Raw genomic sequence first — 16646 nt, 5'->3', positions numbered from 1 at the left:
TAAATCCAAACCACTACCAAATCCATCATAAGACAACGAGTCAGTGTCTCATGAGGCAGCTTTATGCCAAAACAAAGGCACAGATCTTAACTAATTAAAAACACCCTTGAGTTCCTGATTTTCTGTGCACGATGAATGGATGGATGGAATTTATTGGTTAGACCAGTTGTTCCAACCTTTATTTTTCCCATTGAGCCCCCCTCTTCACATATCTATGAGCTGTGGCCCCCAAGGACCCTTATAAAAAAGTGTCAAAAATACACATAAATGTGGTTATTATCATTTAAAGCCAAACAAAATAGCCAATAGACAAGTATTATTACCAAAAAACCTTTGTATGAACCATTCATTTTTTAAATGATTTTAGATAGTTTGAATGACCGTCATTTTAACAATCTAAGAGCAGACAGACCCCACCCCCCCACCCCAATATCTCTTGTCCCAGACCCCAGGTTGGAAACCAAGGGGTTAGATCACCCAGTTTGTGTTGGGTCCTCAGATTTTGTTAAAAGTTTGCCCTGTCATTTTATCTGTGTGGTATGTTAAGCAAGGATGGAAGTTGGTTGCATCACTTAAATATTTTATTTTAGCAGAGCAAATTATTATTCTGGTCTAGACAAAACAAGTGAAAGTTTTTTTTTTTTTATAATAGGTCTGCATTTACTGCAGGTTTCATACCTGATTTCAATGCATATCTTCTAAATGAGGTGTCTGTGGCTCAGTAGGTTGAGTCAGTTGTCTCATTCTTTGAAGGTCATGGGTTTAAATTCCAGCTCCTGCAGTCACATTTCCGTGCATCCTTGGGCAACCCCAATTTGCACCAACTGATAGACTGGTGGCGTGTAAATGGCTATTTCTATCTCCTATCAGTGTGTGAATGTGGAGTGAATGGGTTGGTGTGACCTGTCCATCCTCTGCCTAAAACTGGCTCCACCAGTGGACCTGATCCTCCATGTGTCAGCTTCAGCCTTTTCAGGCAGCCACGGAAAAAATCCACATTTGAGTGTCGCATGTCATGCAGATGCTTCAGTGCGTCTTGTGTTTCTTTCTAAGAAGCTGAGAGCAGTGAAAGATGTCAGTATCTGACTGTTTGAGAATCCATAATCTTTAAAGAGACGATTGGGTACTTTCTTTCTGCTTCATATTTGTGGTTTTGGCATGATTAAACATGCTGCCTGGATGCAGGCTTTGATGATTTGCCGACCAACTACTTCACATAAACACTGTGTATTATTTTTGGTGATGGCCAGAACATAAAACTGATATCCTACTGTCTCGAAAATCCAGAGTGTGTCAGTTGGTGAATACTCTACAGTCGTTAACTGTGTGCTGTATTGCAGAAATGTCACAAATTTATGTAGGAACTCTAGATGTTAATGTAAAAAGCATGAAACATGATAAACCTTTCAGTGTATAAGGGCGCACTCACACTAAGCCATTTGTACCGTGCCGTATTCTAACTGTGCTGAAGCCCATTTGACCCCCTCCCCTGTCCCCCCTTTGGCCCGTACTCACACTGCTCAACACATCTAGGCCTGGATAGCACGGATATGTCAGGTTTTTTTTTTTTTTACAGTGACAAGAGCAATTTTAACCATCTGATGAGAGCTGGAGGTGAATACGCCACAGGATAGATAAACGATGTTCTGTTCAAACGTCAGCGACCAAGACAACAATTTTACTTCTTGAAATGAAATGAAATAGAATTAAAGGTAAGTTAATTCAGTGGATGATAGTATGATATTATAATTTTATAGTAAGAGAGGTCAAATCAGCCGTGAGATTAACCCCTGCACACACTTGGCTGCATATTTGGCACTCTCCTTTATTTCAAAAAACAAAAAAAATCTCTCACAGTCATTAAAGTCTGACTTTGCTAGAAACTGGTCAGGAATGTGGACTGGACTGGGATCCATTAGGTAGTGGAGCTGTGCGAATTTAAATTCTTCAGCTCTTATAAAATCTTTGTAACTTGTTGAAATACAGTTAGACAAAATATATAGTTCTCTATCTTTCTAGATAAATCCTGCTGCCTCAAGCATGCAGCTGCTGCCTGGTGTGCTCTCTTCGCTCTAAGGCGGGTCCTTTTGTTGTTACTTCACGCTACGCCACATGCCTGTGCTTGTGCTCCTTCATTTGCATCCATGCTGTGCCTAGGCCCAACTCGTCCTTCTGTGCCGGGGCCGGGAAGTGTGCCACACCGAAGGACGGAACGATTGCTCTCACACTGGCCAAACGTACTGGACTTTAGGCTGAAACGGGCCCAGGCACGGTACGGATGGCCTAGCGTGAGTGTGCCCTAATTCAAAAACTGTTTCTAAAGATTTTGTGATTTAAATATATGAGTTGTGCATGATACATTGGATGCGCTGATTCGCCCTAAATGGTTAAATGACAATTTTACTACTGTTACCCTACAATTCTAGGGAGTTGTTGTGACTCACTTGTAGCACATCCCCCTGCCACTGGGTGAAGCTGTGGCTCTAGTTAATGCAAGATAGCCTGGATGCAGGTCTCAGATGCCCCTCCCTTGCAGACCACTACTGTAAGGTGCCACCTCTGTCAGAATGGAAATACAGGCTAAAACGCCCCAAATAAAATCAGATTATACTCCAGTTAGCTTTAGGATACAGGTTAAGGTAAGGGCTAGGATCAAAAGTTAAAAAGCAGAATAAGCAGTCTGCTTACAGGAAAAGAGGATGTCCCCAAAATACTCTATACCAGGTTAAAGTAAAGAAGCTTCAGCTACCTCAGTTAGTAACATTTACTACTTAACTAGCATAGCAATATTAGCTTTAGCTAAAGCTAATGGAGCCAAAATGAGTCACTGTTCATGCAACTACTTTAAAACAGGTCTATACATAATTTCATCCTGATTAGACCTCTGACCTTTTATTTAATTGAATGTTGATTGTTCTGTAATGTTTGCAATGTGGTTATTTAAAAAAAAAACTTTTAAACATTATACCAGCAAATTACGTTACTTCTGACACAGTTCTGACATAGGCAGCGTCTCATGGTAGTGGTTGGCAAAAAGGGGCGCCTTAGATCTGTGGTCTGCAGCCAGACCCCTCTGAAATGAAGGGCCTGTTCGTCCTACTTTACTAACCAGGTGTAAACCAGCACGGTGGGCAGATAGCATCCCTCATGTAGGCTGTGTTAGGTTAAACTGGCATACAACCACTCAAGCTGAGATGTAATTATCTCCATTCAGGACAGATATGTGGACGCCTGCAAGGAAGGCTGCCTGCTGGCACTGCAAGCACTGCTAACGCTAGACACACCTGCCCAACCAATTTCATGATACTTACCTGTGGTTTCTTATCTTTGCACTAGTCTACTGATTTGAGCTTTTAATTTCTGTTTATTTAAAAAAAAAAAAAAAAAAACAAATGGCTAGGAATATCCCTAGTCTTAACTGTCAGTCTGGATTTTTATCCAAACAAACATAAACAGGATTTTACATCATTTACTACAGAAAAGCTCATTTTTCTGTATTGACAAAAATACTCATAGTGTGGCTTTCTGTAATGTTTTACTTCAGTACGTGTAGAGCAGAAACTGTAGACAGAGGCCAGTTGTATTTACGCAAGTTGGGATGATTTGGCCTCTTTTGCTGTCCTAATCATGGCTCTTTGGCTCATTTTACTGAGTTCTTTGGATCTAAGGAGTTTGCCAAACAGCTCTCTGTGGAGAAAATAGCTCTAGATTTAACCTCCTTTGAACTTTTATACAATGGACATCAGTTTCTTTCTTTTGTTGCAAGTTGTATAGATTATAAAACAATTTAAATTGTGGCTGAATTGCAAATTAATCAAAATTAATTCAGATCTGGAGAAAAAGAGTCCGATCCTTGTGTTGACATTGTTTTCTACGTTTATCCCTGCTCTGAAGTCTCTGACAAGTGGTTATAGACTTTTGAGCAACACATCCAGAAAAAAAAGGTGAACCATGTTGTAGAGAAAACTGGTTGACAAGTAAAGAAGAAGTTCACCAAATAAAAACAAAGTAAAACTGTTGGATGTCTTTTATCATTTAAAATTAAAGACCATCATTAGACCACAGGTATTAATTTGAAATACTTTCCAAAGAGTTAAGTGAGACAGAAATGAGTGTTTAACCTCTTAAATAAACAATGTAACTGATAATTGTTGGGTGAAAGTGTTTTGGTTGTGCAGGGAGGCTGTTGAAATGATCTCTTTGAACAGATGTTGTGTTACAGTGACTAGTGTGCAGACCATTCCCACATGCAGAACCCATTTCTCTGGCTGTCTCACCATGTAATTTGTCTTTTGACAACGTGCAGTGAAGTGACATAACACCGGAGTAATCAGGGATACTTTGTCTAGAAGGGGAAACACAAAGGCATGCCTCAGATTCCTTTTCTAAGCTCCTGGAAGTAAAACAGAAAATGTTAACTCAATAATAGGAGCAAAGCATTGTTAATTCATCAGGACTTTGTTTTTGAACCTCTCTCTGGCCTGAGGTTTCCAACTGTTATCCAGAGCATGAGCTGTTGACACGCCAGTTAGGCTTCTATTCTCAAATTTGTTTTTTATAGTCCATGTCTGCAGCTGCCCCTCGGCTTCAAACGGAGAGAATCGGGCTGTTGTTGGGGGCGAGGGTTTAACATCGCCGCTGGACACTTTTTCCACTGCTGCAACGGAAAATGAGATAACCATTTGTCACCAAGAAATGATTTTATTTCCTCTAATAAAGACTCTTTATTTAAGATGTTGGAAAACTCTGGTTAAAAAAAGAAAAAATTGGATAACTGATTCGTCTGTCAGGATTTGTTCTTTTAGTACGATTATTTACCGTAACATGGATAATGATCTGGGAACAAACATATTACTTAATATGAACTTGGAAGGCTAATCTCCATGCATCATAATGTTAAACATGTGTATCTGGATGCTGGAGCGTCTGATGGGCTATGTCTTCATTAGACCCTGTAGATGGAGCCGATCCTCTCACACATCTGGATCTCTGGGCTGATGAGTAGTACAGTTCTGCGTTTCTGCAACTTTTCCAGGCAAGGGCATAGTTTGTTTAATTTGCTTGGCAAGGACAGACCTGTGTCCAGGAGAAGGATCAAGCATTTTTCTTTATGTTGCAACTCCATTTCTGCTCTCTCTGATTATGACTGACAGGCTTTTTCCTCCGGCTGTGTGCAGGACTGATGTAGCAGAGCTGAGTTTGTTTGGAAATCATGCACAGATGCAGAAATAAGGCTTTGGTTTGTTTTATAAGCCATTAGATATGGCAGTATGCAAAGATTCTTTTTCTGATTTTCTTGCCAAATTAACTTCAGAACATTTTGAGGAAATATCTGATGAAGCTACTTATCAAAAACAACACATGCGCACATGTGCATGTGTTAATCAATGTGCCATGACGTTACAGTGCAACAGATACACCGTTGTTAATTTTCCATTCGTCAGTGTAATGTGGAAATTAGGGGGATCAGTCAGCCATAAAGCATTGTGCAGTCTAATCTTTATTTAACATCAGGTCCCATACAGTCCATTACATTTGCTAAATAACAGAAAAGTTTAATGAAGAACATCTGGAGCATCAGGAGTCTCATGTTCAGTATGTGGCCTTGCTGCAGGCTATCGATAAACCCACCCCACTCTCAGAGCTGATTGTAAATGCCGATATATGGTTTACATGTTCAGCTTATATAATGTTATGACTTTTAGAAGAAAAACACATTCATTCCTTGCTGCATAAATGAGGCTTTTATTGCCCAAACTCTTTTGGGACAGTAAAATCTTGAACTAACTGCCTGAGCAATTGCAGCAAAAAAACAAAAAACAAAAACGCAGCGTGAGAATAAGCTCATTAGGGTTACTGAGCATCACAGTACAAAGGCACATCTGCCTCGTGTTTGAATCTTTGTCTTTATTTTCTAGTGCCATGAATATCATCACTCACATTTTCCAACAGGAAGCTGCTCAAACATAAAAGCCCACTGTCTTTCCAGAAAGCGAATAATTTTTAGAAACAAACAGCTGCTTCTGAACTAAGAATAGTGTGCACTTTTCCATTGATCTGTGCTGTTTATGGGCTATTTTAAATTTGACATTTTACTGTTTGTGATTGCAGCTCAAAGTCACTCTGACAACTCTCTTTTAATAGATTTAGCATTCATAATCCCGCCTGCCTGTAATGTGAAGGGTATTTGGGTTTGAAAAGTGATTGTTGGTGCCCCTTGAGCATTGAATATCTCCACTCAAACGTTCTTTGAGGCGTTTTAAAATGTTTATGAGGCTTGATTTGATGCAGGTGCCTCTTTATAATGTACAAACGCAAACCAGAGGTTAACAGTTTCTATAAAGTTATTTTTAATGCCCATCATCACTGCCAGCTGTATGCAGCTTGAGGTCACACAGTCTTGGTCTTCTTTTACTCCACAAAGTTTTCAGTGAGTGGTTTGATAGTGAGTTTAAAGTAAGCAAAGGGCGATCTTGAAAATGCTGCACGGGCAAATATGGGACATGATGCCAAAGACAGTAGATGGATCTTTTTTTTTTTCAAATTAATTACTAATCTGAACTGAAGTCTGTGATGAGAGAAAAATAAAATTATTTTTTGGACAATTGTTTGTCTAGTGAGGTTGGCAGATGTGACGGTCATAGAGCAGGAGAAAGTTAGAACAACAACAAACAAGGCAGCACCAGGGGAAGGACATTAAGAATGCAAGCAGGGCACGATTTAGATGGACATGAGACATGAGGTTTGCAAGAAGTGCTACATGAAAATAAAATACTGAGGAAATACGACAAACATGAGGGCCAGACTAATGCTCAATCAGCTAAACAGTTGGAAAAATTGTATAGATTGCAGTATATAGTAATATATGGTATCGCAATACTCACTGTATTGTAAAATGTTGAAAATTGCAATAATATCGAATCGTGACCCAAGTATCGTGATACTATCATATCGTGGGGTAACTAGTGATTCCCACCCCTAGTAGATATCTAGGACTAACTAAAGGGGAGCCCAGAACAGACCTAAAGTTGGAGTTCTTTAGTAGGGGCTGTGATTCACTTGTAACAAAGTCATATATAAGATCATCTTGAAAGCAGTGTTCTGAAAGTTGACTTTTAAAAAGCTCTAGCTCAAAGCTGGCTTCACACTAGCAATATAAATCTTTTCTTCCTCTCAAGATTCAAATTCAGGTCAGATTCTGGGGGGTCACAGTTGAATTCAGAATCACTATTCGATTCAATCTGATTCTCACTTTACAACCGATTGGAGCTCATATCAGGATCTAGTCCTGTCGGCTGTGCACTAAACAGCTGTAAATTATTATTTGACATTAAAAAGCACAGGTTCAGGATAATGCATTTTTTGTCATACATTTGTCTGGTTTTCATCAATACACTGAGGAAAACCTCAAACAAAGATAACATTAATTTGTCTTTAGAAAAATGTAATATGGATGAATGTGTGGGCTTAAGAAAAGGATTTTCAGTAAAACCTGATAATTAATCTGAAACCTTCACTCATGCTGTACGAGAGCAGGTGTTATAGTTTAACCAGTGACCATTTTTTCTGGTGACTTACAGCTGAATGTGTCAGTGTGTTTAAAACTAAATGTTTCTCAGTTTGTCTAGACTGTATTTAGCAGATAGGTATTTCATGAAAACCTAAACAAGTGACTCTTTAAGTAGTAAAATCCGTTTTCATGATGTATTTGACTTAAAGGGACTAGTTGACATGGTCATTCATTACACAGAAGACCAAGCATTTCCGTTCAGTCCCTTGTCATTCTCGCAGATATTTCCTAAGATTTGCTAGATGCTACTTTTTGCTGATATGACTGATGTTTGGACTTGATGTTTCAGAACCATCTGAATTGCTACAGCAGCATTAGCCATGCTGGGTGTAGTAAATCCAGTTTTGACACACAATGCTTGGCAACTGTAGGTACCTCTCAGAACATAAGCTGTTGTTCATCATCTGGAGAGTCAACCATGCTTACGTTTTTATTTAAGAGTTGCTAATGGATTCACATTGCTTATTGAGGCACAACGCAGCACGTCATAAAACAACATGCAAATGATAACATAATTATCAGCAGCACAACTATTAGCACTGCTTTCAAAAAATTTCATTCATGATTAAATGCACAATTTCTATTTATTGCAGTTCATCTCTCCTTTTGTTGCATTTTGAAATTGCACTATTTCACATTTAAACTGCTTTTGTGCTGTCTTAAATTGAGGGTAATTGACTTCCTGTTTAGATTCAGGCCTACTTTTTTCTGAAAGAAAATAAGGATCTTCAGGTAGATGGAAGATTATGACAAGAACTTGGTACTGAAAATGAAATAAAGGAAAAGTAGAAATATAAATGTTTGACAACATAAAACCCTGATGACTTGACTCACCCACGGAGTAGGGATGGGTATCGTTAGGTTTTTTTCTGATATTGGTGCTAAATCAATACTTTTTATATGACTCAGGTGCCTAAACGGTGATTGAATCCATACTTTTGAGAGGAAAAAGGTGTGTTGAAAGTGAGCAGGAGACTAAAAACTGTCTGAGTATTGTCAATAATTTACAGAAATCTCTTTACAAAATGCAAATTGAATATGGAATAAGAAAAGGGACCAGTGTAACTTAACACATAAATCACACAAATGCCATAAGACTTTTTTGCCTTTCATTTGGGATAATAGGGTATGAAAATAAAGTATCGATATCTGTGTTTTTATTTGGTCCAGAAGGTATCTGACATGTAGGTACCAGTACCATAGTTTTGATACTCATCCCTACCACTGGCCTGTCTGTGAGTTTTTAAAGTGAAATAAGAAATAAATGAGCAGTGGTAGTCTTATTTTACATCACTGTGGCTGCAGGGAAGCATTGTAGGGGTTTCACCAATGTGTGCTAAATGTGAGACTAAGACATAGGATTCATGCTAGTAAAAACATTCATGCACTAATTATGAACCTTGACTGAAAGGCAACTAGTGCATTTTTATTAAACTAATCGCAATCAAGCATTTTGCACCACCGAGATTCTTGGTTGGAACCTTTGACCTCTGTGGTCTGTGAGGAGAATTGACAGCAAGTGATCAGACCTAGCAGAGCATGCACAAGAGGTACTCTTTGATATCCACAACTGCCAGTATTAGGACAAATTAAAAAGGGCATACGCATTAAGGAAATAATGTATCAGTGGTTAATGGCTGCAGCCTCTGCAGAATTTATCCACGTCTCTTCAAAACAGGGGAAAGATGTCCTTGTAGCTTTCTTGCAACAGCTTTCTTATTGCATGTGTCTTATTGCAAATGTACATCAGGTCATCATCTTTAAATTAGGAGTTTTGAATACCCTTTCAGATTCAGATTTACTTGTTCTTCCAAATCCATCCAAATATTTAACTTAAATCCACAAAAAAAGAGAAGTGCAGCATCATAAAGGTTTATTTCTCTTGCTCAGACGTGTTGCCTTTAGCAGGTCAGTGAAGTAGGACAGTCTCTCCAAAAAGAGGACACCAGGGGGATAAATTGGGTGCACCTCCATTTTAATTGAAGTCATTATATGCACTTTACGGTTCTTGTCAGGCTTTGTTTTCCTTCATCCTGCTGTCATCCTCTTCGCTTGATGCATCGCAAACAGCTGTAATTTGTACCACACTCAGTTTAGCGTTTGCATGAAATCGTAAATGTTACACACAGTGAGAGAGCGAGAGAGGCGGGGGGGGGGGGATCTTGGACATCCCCTGGTTGACCCCTGTTCACCCCTTCTCTCTCACCCTCTGGCCTGGATGAGTCTTCTCCTAAACATGTGTGCAGCTGTCAGCTGGCAAGTGTGTGTAAGAGTGTGTGTTGTACGTGCGCGTTTGTACGTGCAGTTTGGCAAAGATCATTTTTCATGATTTATTTTTTTCATTTTGGGGAACAAAATGTTGCAAATAACTCAAGACAATGATCATTTTTCCTCCAAACATCCCTGTTGAAGATTAGGTCTGCATTTTTTAAAAAAAGTACTGTAGATAGAAGTGCAGTGTTGTATTCTGCTTTGATTTCTGCATTACAACAACCAGTTATTTTCTTGTCAGAATGTTTGTGGTTTCTCTTGTTTACCGACTTCCATTAATCGCGAGTTTGTGGTTGCACGTTCTCTTCTCAAGCTGATAGATGTTTGCTAAATATTGCTTCAGGTGTTTTTATCGCAGCAAAACCAGAGTGAACTTCAGCATGTTTATTAGTCAGACGCAGAGTTGATAATGTCTCTAGTGACAACATCTGGCGGTCACATGAGAGCTGTTGGCTCGGTCCATGGAGATGTTGATGATTGGCTCCTCTGCTGTCTTTCCATCCCGTTTTTGTGCCTGTTTCTCCCCAAACACTAACACACTCACTCATAAACAAACCAGATGAAAATGAAAGTTTACGTCAGAAGGGGTTAATAACACTGAGTTTTTTCTCTCTCCTTCTCTTTTTCAGCTGCGGCTCCAAAGTTAAAACCGATGAAGAATCCAATAATAGTGGACCAGGGGAGCAAGCTCATAGTGAAGTGCGAGGCCACAGGGAACCCTCTCCCCACCTACACGTGGTTCAAAGATGGCAATGAGCTGAAGAAAAGCAAAAAAGTCAAAATAAGGAACAGCCAGTGAGTACAAGTCAAGCATGTCGTGTAAACCTCCAACACACTCAGTGTAAGATTAAAAAGGAAGGAGGCAGTCCAAAGTCGAAGCAGTGTGGCTATTATTAGCAGACTGTGCAGGGTTTGAAATGAACTTTTTTACCTACCTACCACTGTGGCTGGTAGATTCAAATATACCAGTTATTCTTTTTTCACCAGTCACTTTATTTCAACCAGCACAATAGTCTAATGATGTAAAGGCTAATCATAAAAATCAAGGCCTGTAGATGACTCAAGTAAGACAAAGTCAAGCCATCCATGCATAAACATTTGACGCAAGAAGATAAAATCCTGTGGTCAGTGAACATGTATGACCGCCTCGCTAGCTCATAAAGTTGGAGCAGAGGAAGAAACAGGAGTCATAACAACAGTGTTTCCTGTCACAAATTCACCCAACACTGCTCAAAGGCACCTGTACTTGGCGGATGGCGGGTGCTAATTTCCAAGCCTGGACTGTGCTGATGCAGTTTTTCTATAAAATGCTTTTTGCAAATCGAAAGGAAGAATTTTTTTGGTGCAAGATCTGCAAAGAATTAAGATCATTATTCAGGCTGAGCACCGCTTTTGATTTGGACCATCTCTTTGATGTAATCTTACACTCTTTCACAATTTACACTAAATACTCATTGGGAACTGAGCAATGCTGCGATGAAAGAAATCTGAAAAACTTAATCATATATTTGTTTAAGACTAGTAAGACGGAATTCATAAAATCTGCACTACAAGAAACTCAAATCATAGCAGGTATATTTTTTTCTAATTTCTAGCCATAAACATCAATCAATCCTTAGGGGTCAATGATCACACCGGCATGATTTCATCATCTGCTTTCTTGTCACAAGGTAGCAGGGAACAAAGCAACATTTTGCATTTAAAAACTGTGATTTTTAAGCTTTCTTTTTATTTGTGTTTGATATCAATAGGCCAAGTAAAACAGGAAATATGATCGTTTGAATTTGATATAAAAATTAATTTTACACATATGGGACAGTGGACCATACTGTACAGGACTAGTGCTGGTATCTTATTCATAATTTCAGCATTTTGTGATTGATTTTTTTAAAATGATAATATATTGTTTTAAATCACAATTTTTAAAAATCCTTTTTGGGTGGTTTGTGTTTATTGGAGGTCTATATCTAAAAGAGTAAATTAAACCTAAAAAATCTTTAGTTTTCATTTGATAAAGTTGAGGTAGTGCAAAAAAATAATACCAAACATGAGCATGGTCTACATTTCTGAGTGGTTTCTATTGTCAAAAGAAAAGTATTAACAAAATGGCAAAATAGCCAGTGTACCTCTAAGGGTTAAGTCATTTAAAGCCCCATTCTTCTGATAATTCCAGATAAACATCTCATTTCTAGATATGAAACACAACAAATAAGGCATGTATTGTGTATTAATAAGTGAGAATATGTGCAAATTCAGCAAGTGAACTTTACTTGAGTGGCTTAATGTCTTTTCAAGACACTTAAATAGCAGCATTTTTAATTTTTATAACCAATTTGGGCCTTATTTATTTGTTTGATATCTTTAATGTGGTGTTTTTCTAGAACTGTCAACTGTGGATTAAAAGATCAGTGGGTTTTATATCAACTAAAAACCAAACAAAACGTGCAAAGATTTGAATTTTTGCATTGTACTGTATAAAATGGACAGAATCACCTTCTTGCTCATACTGTAAAAAACCTTAATTTGAGTAATAGTGAGGGAAGTGGAAGACATTCAGTACTGTGCAGAACTTTTAGACATGTTTGGGCCAAAGGTTGAGCTGAAGTAAGGTGCGTAATCATGAGTAAGCTCCCTGAGGACACCATCTGCCGGGAAGGAGGGTTGACACAACCCAGGTTATACTCTGGATGTCCTTGCCTAACACCACGAGCATGGAAAAATAATCTGTCGTGTCTACGCTTGTAGGGTGGAGTAAGGGGTGGATGTGGCAGGTAAGCACAGCCTAGGGTTCTGACCGGGCAGGTAGTAGGGATACATGGGCCCCTGGTCTTGTTGTGGATGTTCCAAGGCTCCATTGGTTTTCTCCCGGCATATAACCCCGGAGTAAATGCCCAGACAAAAGAAAAGCCATCGAGCCTGACTCTGGTTGCCAAGCGGCACACATGTCAACATATGTCGAGCTTGACTCTGGGCACCCCTCAACCTTCTCTCCAGCCCCGGGTTGTGGCACATCAGGCCCCGTGAGGAAACCTTATCACCCTACATGTCTAAACTTTTGACACATTACTGTACATTTTACCAAAATACTGTACTTTTGATTTAAAATGCTACAGTTGAAAACAGCTGTGCATACATGTCTTTATGAATGAACATACACCAGTGATTTTTTTAGAACAGTAATATAAAAACCTAAATTTATCTAAGTTGATATTATCGAACATATGTTAGATTATGGTGACTTCACCCTCATTAAAATTTAGTGTAAGATTTATATTCTTCCATTATGTAATTTCTTCAGTAAAGTAGGCAGTTACATTTAGCAGCACTGAAACATCCACTATACAGTGGCTCCTAACCTGGGGTCTGGGCACCCCTAGTGTGCACCAAAGATTTCAGAGCAGGGGAGGAACCCTGTTTGCTCTACTGTTGTCAAAATTAGATGTACTTTTATTTAAAAAAAAAAAAAAAATCACGATTAGAAATATGATGTTTAACAGTGTCAGTGCCAACCAAAAAGATTTTAAAAATGAAGAGGACCTTTTAACATTTGGGCAAAAAATGGGAGTTTAAAGGAAAACAAACCCTGAATTTTTGAGTTTGAAAAATTGTAAATTTACAATAAAACCGAAAAATATTCGACTTTAAAAAGCCTTAAATTTTGACATTAAAATCTCAAAAATTGCACATTTTTAAAATCATACATTTTTAACACTGTAAAAAATAAAGAAAATACAAGAAACCAAACTGAAATCAGAGGTTGTATTTTTGACTTTTTAATCTCAAAAACTCTAAGTCTTGGTTGATGTACATTTATGACTTTTAAAGTTTAAAATTGCATCCTATGTGTACGTTTTCCAAATATATGAAAGTATTATAATGCTCCAAGATTTGGCCAATTAGTTTGAATCAAAAGACTCAGACGACAGTTTTCCCCTCCTGGTTTAATCTGTGTATTTCCACGTTTTATATGTCCAGTGTCCACCTGCTAAGTTATTCTCAGCTTACAACGTTGGCACTGTAAAACACACCATACATCATATCATTTTCAAGTTTATAAGAGTTTTAGTTGAACTTATTTGACCTTCTCTCTGTTGTGCTGGCTAACAATGATGAAATTAAAGCAAGTGACTAAGGAGAGGATTTGAATACTGTTGGTTATTGGGTAATTGGAGGAGAAAAGTAGACATTGTAGTAATAAAACCTACTGATGTAAGGATATTGGCACAAGATGGGGCTTTAAAGTTAAGACCATAATGAAACAGTATGTTTAGAAGCTGTAACTATTGGTCCTGTGCTTTGCTTGCGGTAAGCGGTTTTTGGCCCTGGGGTGAGAGATTGTGTATCAGAGCACAGAGCTGTTGCCATGCTGCTCCTGCTGCCACAGCTCGCCCTGTTGTCTGCCTCTTTGTCCCCCATGTTTCCACTTGTTGCGTTTCCATGCTATTTCCTCCCTGCCCTCATTCCCCTGACTCAGCTGTGCAAGTGTTGTCTCCCACAGGAAAAACTCCAGAGTCCAGATCAGCAAAGCAAAACTGGAGGATTCTGGGAATTACACATGTGTGGTGGAGAACCCGCTGGGAAGAGACAACTCCACCGGCACTGTCAACGTCCAAAGCTGTGAGTACCGACCCCTGAGCAACAAAAGAAGTAGCACACAGATGCACAGTGTTGTTTTTGAATGACTGTTCTTTTGCCAAATAAGTGATCAAAAGGAGCTGTCCCAAACAGGCATGTCACTATGGTAACATGCATGAAGAACAACTGTCCACACATGTGAACGCAGCCCATGAATCAGTGGAACAGTATACTGTACTGTGCAGAGAATGGAGCTTAAATGTATGGTGCTGTCTCTCCCCTTTCATTCATCTGAGTTTGTTTGCAATGGAATATCCCACAAAACGACACCACACACTGCCTTTGACCGCTGCTATAGAGCATAAAATGTACAACATAGCTTGACAGAATATGAAAGTTTGAGAAAAAAAAGCATCTTCAGACTGTGTGATAGAATCTAACAGGCCCGTTCAGTAGTGGTGTGCGAGTGTTGCTGAGTTTTGCAAAGTACTGTAGTAGATGAAAGAGTCTTGATAGCAGCTGCTTCCATTTGTTGGGGTGGCAAGTTTGTGTTTGTTCCAAAAAGCAGTGCGGGTAGTGAGTGTGTGGCTGCTGTGGGTAGCTTGTTGTCTGGCTGAGTGGATGGAGCCAGTATAAAATGGTATAAGGAGCTCATAAAGCAGATACAATCTTCATAGCTTTGTGTAGATTGAGGAAGGATTGATGCTATCTGGTTGGTGAGCAACAGGGCAGATTTCTTACATATGAGGCAGGAAAATGATGTTCATCACGATCAGTTGGATTTTCAGTCTGTAAAGTGTCTTAAAATCTTCATACTGTATAGAAAAGGCATCACTGTCATAGAATGTATATTAAGATGGATGGAGAAACAGCTGCCTGAGAGTGAAGCCAAAAGATGAAGAGCCCCCCCCCCATGTCTTACTGCAGTACAGGTCAAAAACCCTGCCTCCATGGTAAACGATGGGACATGAGTCAAACGGTGAAGTTTAAATACACATCAACTAAACTTTTGTTAAACCCAGAGCCTGACTTGATCGTTACTAAAATGCTGATTCACAGCCAAGTGTTTATTTTCTGACTAGTTTTTATGATCGACAGCTCTGCTGAAATGTTTGGCTCTTTGCCGCATCCTCAACCAGTTTGGCAGAGTAGAGAAAAAAAAATGCAAGAGAAATAACTGAATCTTATAAAACTGAGTTGAACTTTCCATCTAGAGCAGTGATTCTCAACTGGTTTGGCATCAGACCCACCACCACCCCCTTAAGAGGAATCACAATCCAAATTTTTAAAAAATTTCTAACCACTAGAATTTATTTAATAAGAATTTTGCGGTTCGGACCCCAAATAGAACAAAACACAAGTAAACAAGAGACAGGGTGCAACAGTCATGTTCAAAAAGCACTTTAGTGCGGAAAGACACGCATGCATCTTATTCTACTCCTTTTTTTCTGAGACAGCATGTAAATTCGCTATTTTCTAAAGGAATTTCATGTTATTTTAGCTTTGTAATCCAAAGAAAAGGAGATAAATAACATGAACTCTTAAGGGAAATACCAAAATTTACTGGTTATCAAAGGAAAACCTAAAAATACAGAAAGGCATATGGCTGCAGACCTCTATGGTTGGGCGACCTTGACCTAGAGGTGGGAAGTGACATACTTAGTTGGGTTTTTCCTTAGCTTGTGGTGTTGTGGTGAAAGCTTATTCCTCTCTCCCTCACCCTAACCCTAACCTTTGGCTTTTACCCTAACCTAAGCCTAACCTTAGGGTTCAAGTGCTTAATGCCATTCAGTACATCATTCTGGTTCTGGCTTGGGTCATGTATGTCACTTCCTGCCCCACAGTCAAGGTTGCCGCATTGTAGGGGTCTCCAACAGATGAGCCCAAAACGTTCCACCATAGAGGTCTGGTTGAGGTCGCCCCGTTGTAAAGGGTTTGCAACAGATGAGCCCAGAATGCCCCACCATAGAAGTCTGCAGCCAGATACTGTTGAAAATACACGGTTCAATCTATTGTACATTTACTCAGGGCTTGCATACATAGTGTTTTTTGCCACATTTTTTCCTGCGACATATTCGCGACCCACTGGAAAGTGCTTCGTGACCCACTTTGAGTCCCAACCAACCAGTTGAGAACCACTGATCTAGAGAGTGTCTGCTTTAAATTGACTGCTGTATACCTGAGTGGGCTTGTAGCAAAAGGGCTTTTGTATCAGTCTGTAGGTTCCACC

General features: G+C 39.2%; 1 protein-coding gene across 2 annotated transcripts in view; it reads left to right on the top strand.

The window, feature by feature from the left end:
- nrg2a (neuregulin 2a) overlaps positions 1-16646 on the top strand; it is a 140105-nt gene that overhangs the window by 52066 nt on the left and 71393 nt on the right. For both annotated transcript variants that reach the window (XM_041801391.1, XM_041801390.1), the window contains exons 2-3: positions 10471-10636; positions 14340-14458. In XM_041801391.1, coding sequence (XP_041657325.1) covers positions 10471-10636; positions 14340-14458 — 285 coding nt within the window. The remainder of the gene's footprint in view (positions 1-10470; positions 10637-14339; positions 14459-16646) is intronic.

This window comes from Cheilinus undulatus, linkage group 12 (genome assembly GCF_018320785.1).
Source record: "Cheilinus undulatus linkage group 12, ASM1832078v1, whole genome shotgun sequence".
Classification (NCBI taxonomy): Eukaryota; Metazoa; Chordata; class Actinopteri; order Labriformes; family Labridae; genus Cheilinus; species Cheilinus undulatus.
The sequence above is the reverse complement of the archived record's forward strand: the minus strand, read 5'-3'. Positions and strand labels throughout refer to the sequence as shown.